Source organism: Oncorhynchus masou, chromosome 27 (genome assembly GCF_036934945.1).
Source record: "Oncorhynchus masou masou isolate Uvic2021 chromosome 27, UVic_Omas_1.1, whole genome shotgun sequence".
NCBI lineage: Eukaryota > Metazoa > Chordata > Actinopteri > Salmoniformes > Salmonidae > Oncorhynchus > Oncorhynchus masou.
Window position 1 is genome coordinate 48,831,663 of NC_088238.1, and position 13,423 is coordinate 48,845,085.

Sequence of the window (13,423 nt, forward strand, 5' to 3'; positions counted from 1 at the left end):
GAAATTCTCACTAACAATCTTGTTGAGCAGTGTTTGAAAAAGTACCAAATTGTCATACTTGCGAAGTAAAGATACATCAATAATGACTCAAGTAAAAGGGGAAAGTCGCCCGGTAACATCTGAGTAAGTCTAAAAGTATTTGGTTTTAAATATACTTGATCAAAAGTGAAAGTATGAATTACATTAAATTCCTTATTAAGCTTACCGGACAGAACTATTTTCTTTACGGATAGCCAGGAGTACACTCAGACACAATTTCCACCAGATCAAAGGCAGTAGGGATGTTCTCTGTTTAAGTGTGTGAATTAGACCATTTTCCTGTCCTGCAAAGCATTCAAACTAAGTACTTTTGGGTGTCAGGGAAAATGTAGAGTAAAAAGTACATAATTATCTTTGGGAATTTAGTGAAGTAAAAGTCAATATAAATAGTAAAGTACAGATACCCCCCCCAAAAAAAAGTGTTTTTTACTTCTATGCCAGAATAAGATGTGAAATACATTAAGTGATATAGAATACAGTTTAATTTGACTGCCTCAAATATACTGAACAAAGAAACGCAACATGTAAAGTGTTGGTCCCATGATTTCATGATTCGTTGTGGTGAAATGTTCCATACGTACAACAGGATTATTTGTTAGTGAGCATTTCCCCTTTGCCAAGAAAATCCATCCACCATAGTGGCATATCAAGAAACTGATTGAACTGCATGATTATTACAGTTTCACCTTGTGCTGTGGACAAAAGGCCACTCAAATGTGCATTTCTGCCACAGATGTCTCAAGTTGAGGGAACATGGAATTGGTATGCTGACTGCAGGAATGTCCACCAGAGCTGTTGCCAGAGAATTGAATGTTAATTTCTCTACCATAAGCTGCCTCCATTGTTTTAGAGAATTTAGCAGTGCGTCCAACCAGCTTCACAACCGCAGACCACGTAACCACGCCAGCCCAGGACCTCCACATCCGGCTTCTTCACCTGCGGGATTGTCTGAGACCAGTCAACTAGACATCAGATGAAACAGTTTCTGATGAGAACTCATTTTGATTGTCTGGGCCTTGCTCCCTAGTGGGTGGGTCCCTGCCCAGTCATATGAAATCTATAGATTTTGGCCTAATTTATTTATTGACTGATTTCCTTATGAAGAGTAACTCAGTAAAATAATTAATTGTTTATTTTTGTTCAGTATAAAAAATAAGTGGGTTCATACACCGAGTGAAAGTGCAACTCACCAAGGTCACACATAACCAATGTTCCCTCTAAACCTCCCCTCCGACTGCCAAGTAGAAGAAATATGAGCCTGTGCAGAGAACGAGATTGAACTTCACTCAACTGTCTGCAGTTTAACACGTTAACACTATCAACAATTCCTTCTACTGTGAGAATTGTGATCGAATCAACGCAATATGAGCCACTTTCAATGTAATATACCGAAACAAAACTTAACTGCAAGAGATGTTCTTGCAGGGAGAGCGCATTGGAGTAGGATTCTATCGCATTGACAGGCACGACTCCAGCTCATACGCCACACTAAGGGTACTCAACTCTTACCCTACAAGGTCCGGAGCCTGCTGCTTTTATCTTGTACCTAATAATGAATTATGTGTCCCAGGTCTAAAGCAGTCCCGGATTAGAGTGGAACAATGCAGCGGAACTGGCATCGAGGTACAGAGTTGAGTTTGAGGGCTCTGCACAGACCGGTGCGCCATAACCAATCAGAGCAGACTGAGTAGTTGCACTTGTTTTTAGATCAACGTGAGTGCTGCACGCAGCCACATTTGTTCACATTCTTTGCTAGTCTGAGTTATTAGCCCAGTTATAGCTCATTTCTAGTCAACAATGGGGGAGTGGTTGCTTCCAACAGGAGCACAAAATGTTTGCATTTCTTGCCATCTTTCTTCTTCTTGAAGTTTAACGGCAGTTGGCATCCAATTTGTTGCATTACCGCCACCTACTAGACTGGAGTACAACGCCCTTATACTTGACTTGAAAAAGAAAAATGTACTAAATAAATACCCTACCATCTAACACTATACTTACTAATGACAAAATTATATAAAATGAACACCCCCCTACTCCACTAATTAAATGTATTCATTCCTACCTCATGCCATCACCCTGAAATGATGTGACATCACCACTTAACACATCCTGTAACTCTTCTGCTGTCATGTCTCACACACCCAAATACCTCTCTGCAGCTGCCACCACAACCTCCATTTTCAGAGACTTCCGATCCATCCCTGCAGTGCAATTAATAACCATTGCTATAAATTCTAAAAATCCAATCTTACGGAAACTTATTTCACTTTTTGTCCTATCCCTCTCTACTGGTATATCTCTACTACTCTCACCACTCCTCCCCCTTAACCCATATTCCTCTACTTTCTTCACTGCCTCAGCATATGACAACTTCTGCTCTACTCTAACCCTGGAAACCTCAACCTGCCTCTCCCGCACAGGACATGTCTGATCCCCAGCTCCATGGGCACCCCTACAATTAACACATTCCACTACTTTCCCCAATACTACACATTCCTTTGTCTCATGCCCTTCTGCACATTTCTCAGGACTTGTACCCTCCCTCCGACACACTTCTGCCACATGCCCATGAGCTTGACACGTAACATCTTAATGTATTCAGCTCATACAGGATAACTTCTATATCCTAACTTAACACACTTTACCTAACACTTTATCAGACAAAGACAACTTCAAAACTCAAAAGAAGAGACAATGACTTCTGTTTCCCCACTCTCGCCACCCTGTCTGCGTCACATCAAACGACGAGCATCACATACACTGGGAGTCTTTGCCCTCTCCTGGTCAACGTTCATATCTACAGCTACTCCAGTTATCACTCCTTTCATTGGTGCCCTTTTCTTGAGAACGAAACAACTCACTTTCCCCCATTAGTTTTTACTTCGAGCGCATTCTTCCTCTGCCCAACAAAAACAATTATCACTAGACCACTTGACTTTACCGATTCCAGATGACCCACCTTTTTTTTCACCCCGTGAAAGCACAAATGAATCCGCCAAAAGGCAAGAGTTCACTTTTTCCATAAGCTTCACTCCTACTGTCAGACTCTTCTTCATCCCGATCCTCAGTCTCCGATAACTTTACTGCACCAACACACCACTGATACTTCACCCTCATTCACTTCCATTTCTCCTCCTTTCTTCCGCTCCCTCTGCTTACACTTTCTACCATTCTTCTTTGACAAACCATCTCCATTTCCCCCACCATTTTTATCCGACTCAAGCTCACCCACCCTTCCCTCACCCTCTTAGACCTCTTCTCCCTCTCTGTTTCCCTCCATTCCTTCTCCATTTTCCAAGTACGTCTCCTTATGTTAATACTGCCGCTCCATCCCTGACACCCATCTTGTACTTGCTTTCTCTAGGGACTCCATTTCCCCCATCCCGTTCCAACTCTGTTCTACTCCCGTCGAAGTAAGAACTAAACTTAAAGACATCATTGAAAGTGTTTGTCGAAAAAGGTTCACAAACCCTTCAGCAATGCAGTCTCACCTAGATCGGGTCCTAGCCATCTTTGAAAAGCAAGTCAGGTGAAAAGTCTTAAAGGGGCAGTGTTGTAAATGATAGAACAGCTATTTCCATGTTAAAATCAAATCAAAGTTTTTGTCACGTTCGCCGAATACAACCTTACAGTGAAATGCTTACTTACAGGCTCTAACCAATGGTGCGGGAAAGAAAAAGGTGTGTGTGTGTAGGTAGGTAAAGAAATAAAACAACAGTAAAAAGATATTTGAAAAAAGAGTAGCAAGGCTATATACAGACACCTGTTAGTCGGGCTTATTGAGGTAGTATGTACATGTAGGTATCGTTAAAGTGACTATGACCACATTGTTGATGTGGACACCAAGGAATTTGAAGCTCTCAACCTGCTCCACTACAGCCCAGTCGATGAGAATGGGGACGTGCTCAGTGCTCCTTTTCCTGTAGTCCACAATCATCTCCTTAGTCTTGGTTCCGTTGAGGGGTAGGTTGTTATTATGGCACCACCCAGCCAGGTCTGTGACCTCCTCCCTATAGGCTGTCTCGTCGTTGTCGGTGATCAGGCCTACCACTGTTGTGTTGTCAGCAAACTTAATAATGGTGTTGGAGTCGTGCCTGGCCATGCAGTCGTGGGTGAACAGGGAGTACAGGAGGGGACTGAGCACGCACCCCTGGGGAGCTCCAGGGTTGAGGATCAGTGTGGCAGATGTGTTGCTACCTACCCTCACCACCTGGGGGCGACCTGTCAGGAAGTCCAGGATCCAGTTGCAGAGGGAGGTGTTTAGTCCCAGGCATCCTTAGCTTGGTGATGAGCTTTGAGGGTACTATGGTGTTGAACGCTGAGCTGTAGTCAATGAACAGCATTCTCACATAGGTGTTCCTTTTGTCCAAGTGGGAAAGGGCAGTGTGGAGTGCAATAGAGATTGCATCATCTGTAGATCTGTTTGGGCGGTATGCAAATTAAGTGTGGGTCTAGAGTTTCTGGGATAATGGTGTTGATGTGAGCTATTACCACCCTTTCAAAGCACTTAATGGCTACGGAAGTGAGCGCTACGTGTCTGTAGTCATTTAGGCAGGTTGCCTTTGTGTTCTTGGGCACAGGGAGTGGTCTGCTTGAAGCATGTTGTTATTACAGACTCAATCAAGGACATGTTGAAAATATCAGTGAAGACACCTGCCAGTTGGTCAGCACATGCCCGGAGCATGTGTGATGTGTTTTTTTCCATTGTCTTTGATACAAGGCCACACTGGTAGGCCTAAATTAGGATCATATAGCCACAGTAGCCAACTTGGTCACGGTTAAAACTGACTTAAAGCGGGTACAGCCTTATTGTTCACAGTAAACGCAAGCTGGCAGAAGTTGCACAGCATTTTCAAAGATCAAGTTTGAGCTCAGCAGATCTGAAACTTTCCCTGTGACAATTTGTTTTGAGGGAACATTGAACATAACTACACACCACAGTGACACAACCACATGAAATATCTGAACACAGGGGACATGAACATTCAAACCAGTTTATTGAATCTCTCTTATAAAATGCACTCACCTAATCACAAAGACAACTGTACATCTTAAATGTCCAGTGCAGCTTAAGGTCCTTTATATCACCCTTCTAATCCTATATGGGTCCGCAAAATTAAACCTACACTATCTTGGATGGCAGTTTCCTAGATTTAGCTAATGGCAGAAAGATGAGTCTTTCCTTCCTACAGTTTTAGAGTGGTCCTCTGTAGCTCAAAGCATGGCACTTGTAATGCCAGGGGAGTGGGTTTGATTCCCGGGACCACCCAAACGTGAAACGTGCACGACTAAATCGCTTTGGATTAAAAGCGCCTGCAAAATGGCATATTATATTGAGTGAAAAAGGAACATAGTTCCTTAACATTTTATAGAGGTCCTTCGAGGAAAATATACAGCACTTCTATTTCAAAATACGATTCAAGTCATCAATGTTTTACCTAATGTGTTTAATGCTTCTCAACTCAACTAGTTTTTTCAAGATTGGAGTAACAACGTGACTCCATTGCAAGTTATTTGAATGGGTGTGGGATTTTTTTTTATCTTGGCAGCGTCTGCATCCCTGAATTGCCAATATTTCAAAGTACATTATTTCTTTGAACCAAGTGGTCGGCTCAGAGTACCACAAGGTGGCATTATTGTAACATTTTGTAATGGATCCAAGCCACAAACTCAGCACACAGAGGCTACTCAAATAAGCTAATAACATTGGTACATTGTGTAAGAAAATAAATACAATTTAAGTCCTGTGCATATATCTGTGAAGGTTTTAACAGGCTTTGTTCAATCAATTCATTTTCCAAGATCAGATTGAGTGCAATAAAATCTGAACTCAGAGCACCCAATTACTACCCTCATGCACCTCATGCTATTATGATGGATTTACATACATTAGAATGTAAGGTTGAATAACAGATTGACAGAAGTCACTTTCTTAGCCAGAGACACGTTCAATAGGGAGAACACGTTTTGAGATGGTGAAACCGTCAGGTACAACCTGGACTTGTCCAAGTTGCTGTGCCTTACTTAAATCGACCCATGTTTTAAGGAGATAATTAGCCCACTGAACAAAATCCTTGGTCAAATAAGATCAAGCTAGGTACACAAACAAGTCACTTCCCTAGACTATGCTTCTTCTTGTGAACTCCAGAACACATTCCCAGGGGTACATTTACATGGATAAATAAGTTATTGCCAATTAAGGAAATAGAATATGAAAAATACTGCAGATACCTCCTTGCTCATGTCCACATTGCTTTCCACAAACTTTTAATTTAGGGATGGGCAATAAAGTAGGGTTTTGGAGCAGAAGCATCCTGTAAGTAGTGATATTGGGGAGGGAGGGGCCCCATCTGCTACCCAGCATGCTCTGTCCCTGAGCATGATTGGAGCCAATCAGGACTCTAATCAGAGACCGCAGGGGCCAACCAGTCCTCATATGCAGGGGAACTGGACACGTCACAAACAAGATGAGGGAAAACACAGGCCCTGTCCAGAAACAACCCCTACACTGAGTATATTTAAGCAATATGGCCATAGCTCCACCTTGCCCTCTGATAGGCTGAGTGGAATTATCACCATATTGTTTCCTGTCCAATCCTCCACTATCACTCCAGGGTTTAATTGCTATATTGTAATTATTTTGCCACTATGGCCAATTTATTGCCTTACCTCCCTATATAGACTTTTTCTATTGGATTGTCGACTGTATGTTTGTTTATTCCATGTGTATCTCTGTGTTGTTATTTGTGTCACACTGCTTTGCTTTATCTTGGCCAGGTCGCAGTTGTAAATGAGAACTTGTTCTCAACCAGTCTACCTGGCTAAATAAAGGTGAAATGTTTTTTATTGTCTAGATAGTTGGGGATAGGGGTTGTTTCTGATCTACCTCTCAAAAAGTATGACAGATTCCAATTTGCTTGTATAGCTTCACCACCCCTCTGAAAAGGACAGTGATAAACTTGCATATTCAAAAAGACCATCAATTCCCCCCAAGAGTGAGCTTCTGCTTAATACTGCCCACCTGACTATCCCTTTGTACATTGACTAGCATATCTACCATATCTATATAATTAAAATCCAACATACCAGTGTAACCTGCAAAATTGTTATTTGAAACATGAAAGAAAACAAGTCAACAGGACACATGGGGAATACAGACATGTACGGTCAAATAAAATACAGTACATTTAAAAGCAGCATAATCTTGTGGCAAGATAATTGTTTCTCCTAATCGCATACTCAATGTAAGTAACAGCTACCTGTGTGCTTCTAATGATACTTTTCACCGTCCAGACTCGTCATCGAATTCAACGTGGAGTGCATCGTCTCATTTCAGTTGGCAAGTAAGCATGAACAAAGTTGAAAGTTCCACATAGATTTTTTAGAGTATATACACTTCTTTTTTTTTAAATGGTACAATGTTAAGTCTATTTTACTTGGGTGCTGGGAGAGCAAAGGATGGACCGTGTTGGCTGAAAAACCTCAGTGGTTAGGAACATTCTGGAATTCTGAGCCTGATTTCAGCATACAGTTATGTCACTATTCATCATACAAACGTTCACCTTTCAGGCTCATTGTTGTCCATCTGTTCAAAGGCAGTGGCATAAGATAACACATTTTGCTGGTTTCCACTAGATAACACAGGCACAAATGCAAAATTGGCAATATCGTAAAAATTCATGAAAACAAAAATTAGCATTTTGGTTTTAATTTAAGGTTTGGTATAACATCAGGGTTAAGGTTTGGAATACAATTTTAAGAAGATACATCTTAGAAATAGGCAGGGTTCATGATTTTGTGTCTGTGTTAAACAGTGATGACCCAGTTTGCTGGATTCCTGTACTGCAGATACTGTAAATGGTGACTGCAGCACAGCTGTTAAGATATATGTGTCTTTGTACACAGGAGATTTGAAGAGTTCAATCTACTTAATCAAACCACAAAACTCAAAATGAAAAAGAAAGATTGTAAAGATCAATTCTTTTTTTTACAGTTATTCCAGAATGTTCCATACCATTACATGTATGATTTGTGTGGTCCATTGCGCCATATGCCGGTTGTTGGTTGGTGTCTGTTGATAGTTGAGTCCAGAGCTCTCCAGGTCAGCCACGAGTTAAATGACGTTTTCAAAGAGCTGCATCGACCTCATGATGTTCTCATCCTGGTGGACAAAGAGAGGAACTCAGACTTCACTGAAAATGTGTACCAGAGATACTAAATACTGTATTATGTGTGATGCAATTGCAGAAAAGGCGGTGGAAATAACTCACATTTTGGCAGCAGTCAATAAACTCGTCTATGGTTACAACACCATCCTTATTTTTATCCATCTTCTGTTGGTCAGTAACATCAGAGAGGTTCGTCAGGAACGTCAGAGAGGTTGGGAAGGCAATGCAAAATATGTATATTGTAATAGTACACATGGATGAACTAATTGGAAAGATGGTAGATAGTTAATTTCATTCCACATAACAAATGTCACTGTACTTTAGGGTAACTTGTATTTAAATATGACAAGCATTGGACTATTGGTCCATACAATACATGCTGATGATGATGGTGAATGTAATATGCACATTTTGGCAACAATGTATGGCACTTAAAAAATATAAAACACACACACCTGAAAAAATATCTCCACATGTTGTCGAGGGGTATCGTCTTTGAGTAAGGGATATGTGCATTTCCCCATCATGTCATAGATGGCCTTCATGATGTCAAGCATTTCCTTTTAAACAGAGAGAGTAAAGATAAGGTTGACAAGTACACTGTATAAAAGACAAGGTGAAGAAAAGACGAGGATCCTTTTTAAATATCATTCGACTGGTTGACCAAAATGTAAAGATATGTCATGCTTTACTTCTACATAAAGTAAAGTATCACCCGTTCAACCAATTACTAGGTCAGTATTTTATTCTTATTCATAGACATCAATAAGTAACTCAATTAACGTCATATAGACAGCGAGTTGCGACACTGATTGTTTGTACCTCTTTAGTAATATGTCCGTCCTTATTAATATCATACAGATTGAACGCCCAGTTGAGCTTCTCCTGGACTGAGCCTCGGAGGAGGATAGAGAGACCCATAACAAAGTCCTGCAGTAGAAACACAAACTATTGGAAATTGTACCAAAAACATATCAGAAATATCTATGAAGCCTTAATGGGTTGATATGATACTGGTAACAGACATTTCTACTCATGTACAAAGAATGAACTTGAACTGAACTATTTTTGGTTACCATATCTAAGTGATATGGAAATTGAATTGAACTTGGTTCGGTTATCATATCTAAGTTATTGAAGTATCTAGTCTAAAATATATAACATTTAAGTCCTTTAGCAGACACTCTTATCCAGAGGAGCAATTGGTGTCAAGTACCTTGCTCAAGGGCACATACCCCGCTGGGATTTGAACCAGCAACCTTTCGGATACTGACCCAATGCTCTTAACTGATAGGCTACTGCCACCCATAACACATTAATCAGTATGATTCTTTACAACAATATTCTTCCCAAAAAACAAAACAACTGAACACACATTATATCCTTGTGGTGCAGAAACATAGATAATAAATAATGCACATTATTTGATTTGTAGAGATGCTTTGGGATCCCTACAAAATAGGCTTGAGTGTGATACAGTACTCTTGGACAGAAGAACACTGTTTTTGTAACACCAGATAACTCAGTTGATGAGCAAAGACAACTTTTCTATCCTAATAAGCAAGATAATATATGTATGCTGGGGGGATTCCATTTGGACTCAATTCAAATTAAGTGAAGTTTCACGGTTAGCATGTGTCTTGTGGGTATGAAGCTTCTAACAACCTTGGAATGCTCACTTTTTTTGTATCAACTTCTGTCAAATGCTCCTATGGCAACGGGGTAGGTAACTAGGAGAGGATTGAGACAACACACATCCTCTCAGAGACTGATGTAAGAAATCTCCACAATTGTACATTCTATATTAAAATATGTATTGTAAAATTGATTATTTAACCTGGAATGTCCCATTGAGATACAGTATATAAAGATAATGTGTTTTTGTTTGTTTTTATAAATTATTAAAACATTTAAAGAGCTGAAACGTCTCGAGTCAATAGGTATTCAACCCTTTTGTTATAGCAAGCCTACATAAGTTGAGGAGTATGTATTTTTTTAAGTCACAGTTGCAAACATGATATCTTTTAAAGAAAAGAAAGTCCCTCAGCCGAGCAGTGAATTTCAAACATTTTCAACCACAAAGATCAGGGAGGTTTTCCACTGCATTGCAAATAATGCTCCTGAGTGGTGCAGGGGTCTAAGACACCGCATCTCAGTATAACTGCAGTACCTAGGTTCGAATCCAGGCTGCATCACATCTGGCCATGATTTGGAGTCCCATACGGCGGCACACAATTGGCCCGGGGTAGGCCGTCATTGTAAATACGATTTTTTTATTAACTGACTTGCCTAGTTAAATTTAAAAAAGAAGGGCAGCTATTGGTAGATGGGTAAAAAAACAAAAAAAAAACAGACATTGAATATCCCTTTGAGGATGGTATATCAATACATCCAGTCACTACAAAGATAAAGGCATCCTCAGTTGTCGGAGAGCAAGGAAACTGCTCAGGGATTTCACCATGAGGCCAATGGTGACTTTAAAACAGTTACAAAGTTTAATGGCTGTGATAGGAGAGAGGATGGATGAGGATGGATCAACAACATTGTAGTTGCTTGCCAATGCTAACCTAAAGGACAAAGTGAAAAGAAGGAAGCCTGTACAGAATACAAATATTCCAAAACATGCATCCTGTTTGCAACAAGGCACTAAAGTAATAATGCAGAAAATGTGGCATAGCAATTCACTTTTTGACAATAATCTAAAAATCAAGGCCAAATCTACACTGGAGTTGTTTACCAAGAAGACAGTGAATGTTCCTGATTGGCAGAGTTACAGTTTTGACTTAAATCTGCTTGAAAATCTATGGCAAGACCTGAAAATGGTTGTCTGGCAATGATCAACAAACAAATTGACAGAGCTTGAAGAATTTTGAAAATAATAATGGGCAAATGATGCACAATCCAGGTGTGGAAAGCTCTTAAGTGGTTTACCCAGAAAGACTAACAGATGTCATCGCTGCCAAAGGTGATTGTAACATGTATTAACTCAGGGGGTTGAATACTTATTAGCTACTGTTTTATTATTATTATTGATTTTTTTTTACAAATGTTAAAATTCTTCTTCAACTTTGACATTAGTATTTTGTGTACATTGTTGACAAAAAATAACATTTAAATACATTTTAATCACACTTTGCAACACAAAATGTGGAAAAAGTCAAGGGGTGTGAATACTTTCTGAAGGCACTGTATATCTTGTATCCTGTAAATTCTGGTCCTGAAGACTAGCAGGTTGTGCAGGCTATTGTTGTAGCTCAGCATTAGCCCACCCTACTCAAGTCATCAACAAAGCCTTTAAGTTAAATGGGTGTCAAGACTAGTTTGAAATTAAAAGCCTGTACACCCTGTGTGTCTCCAGTACCATGACTGACTGACACTGGTCAAGACTGAGTGCTCCAACAAGAGTAACACTATAGAACCAAATCTCTAAGTGGAAATGTATCTAGGTCATTATACTTCAGAGAGTGATGTCAGGGATGTCATCAGGGGCAGATTGGCAAATCTGGCTGAAACATTTTTTTGGACAGTGAAAAGAGAGCGGCACAGCCAGATCCTGTTAGAGCGGCACAGCCAGATCCTGTTAATATATTTTTGTAATAGCCTTTTCTTTTTTCTCTGTTGACATAATCTATCAGCTTTCTCTATTGGGCATATGCAGTGAGAAATGGCCCCCCTACCAAGATGGGCCGGTCTGGTTAAGTTCAAAGTCAAACGCGCCATCAGTTTGCCAGCCCGTTCCTACCGAAAGGTAAAACATGAAATGACCAGTAAAAAATGAAAAGGTTGTGCGGGGAGAGAAAAAAAAAAGCTTTTTGAGTCCGTTGCAGCAAAATTTGGGGTACCAAATTGACAGATAAGGCCCATGTTTTGTAAAATAGCGGAACTAAAGAAGCAAAAGAGAGGAAGGATTGCGAGGGAGAGGCTGTGAGATGAGTTAATAAGGATGATGACAAACAAAGAACATGACTCAAGGCGCACACACAGTTAAACTGCAGCCAAAGGAACGTAGGACAATGCAGTCGAGGTAGAAAACAGACACACACAGAGTTCCTTGATGTTTTGGCTGCATGTTTTGCCTAATAATTATAGGCCTAATGAATCCTTAGGGTGGGGGGGGGGGCAAATATCAGAGGCATTTGCATACGTAGGCTAGTATGCAGCCTAGTTAGGCTATAAAATAATTAGCTTCTGTAAGCCTATTGAACGTATTACAATTAATTAATTTGCACAAGTGTCCATAAAAATATTCCATAATTTTTTTTTGCAACATCAGTCTTTGTGTGTGTGTGTGCATGCATGCAGGTTTATCTACGGTGTCGTCAGTTAGCGACCGGCTAGGCCTACTTATGATACTGCAACTCTTATGAGTAGATTGAAAGGCTTTCCCAAAAACATTTTGAATTAAATGCTAAGTACACCTACCTGGCAGAATGATATCATGTTTATTATTTGTATGAATCGGGTGAGGATTTGGTTGGCAAACTCTGCCATCGTAGTAGCCTACGACAACATTGGTTCCCAGTAGATGGGTAAGCGACAAAGTCAAAATTGGCTATATTGTCCAAAATAATGAAAAAAACACATTTTCTTTTTGGTTTTAATTTCAGGTTAGGATTAAGCATAAGGTTAGCAGTGTGGTTAGGGTTAGGTTTAAAATCAGATTTTAAGAAGATAAATTGTAGAAATAGGCAGGGTTTATAACTTTGACACTTGCCCAGATAGTGACGACCAGAAACGTCGCTAGACAAACACAGTCCTCTCTCGCTAGGTGCACAATTAAAATGACACTCAAGAATCACCCTAAAATATTGTTTTTGATGTGATTTTTGCATTAACATGGACTCAGAACATCCAATTGTTTTGTTAATCTAATGAAAAAAATAATAATTGTGAGTTAAAAACTGGGGGGTGGAGATGATGCTGGGGCCGCTGGGGTGCCGCCGACATGGCTCAAACAAGCCTAATTTAATTCCCAGTCCGTCACTGGATGTCAGTCAAAGGAATAGGATCCGAAGAAGGATACACAAGCTTACCTCAAAACTCACAGATCCATCTTTATCCGTGTCAAACGCGTTGAACAGAAAATGTGCATACATCGACGCGTCTGAAATGAGAGACACACAGCCTCAGTCAAACATAGTGATGACTAGTCACAGCCTCAATTTAGACCTACGATACAGGCCCACAGTGGTTCCAGTGCAACCAGAGCCATATAT

General features: G+C 40.2%; 1 protein-coding gene across 4 annotated transcripts in view; it reads right to left on the reverse strand.

Moving 5' to 3' along the window:
• Nucleotides 1-5,019: 5,019 nt before the first annotated feature.
• The window catches only part of LOC135516335 (Kv channel-interacting protein 4-like), a 233,394-nt gene continuing 224,990 nt past the window's right edge, over nucleotides 5,020-13,423 (reverse strand). For all 4 annotated transcript variants that reach the window (XM_064940567.1, XM_064940565.1, XM_064940568.1 and 1 more), the window contains exons 4-8: nucleotides 13,241-13,311; nucleotides 9,030-9,137; nucleotides 8,663-8,767; nucleotides 8,310-8,372; nucleotides 5,020-8,200 (exon numbers count right to left, since the gene is read on the reverse strand). In XM_064940567.1, coding sequence (XP_064796639.1) covers nucleotides 8,153-8,200; nucleotides 8,310-8,372; nucleotides 8,663-8,767; nucleotides 9,030-9,137; nucleotides 13,241-13,311 — 395 coding nt within the window. In that variant the 3' untranslated portion in view covers nucleotides 5,020-8,152. The remainder of the gene's footprint in view (nucleotides 8,201-8,309; nucleotides 8,373-8,662; nucleotides 8,768-9,029; nucleotides 9,138-13,240; nucleotides 13,312-13,423) is intronic.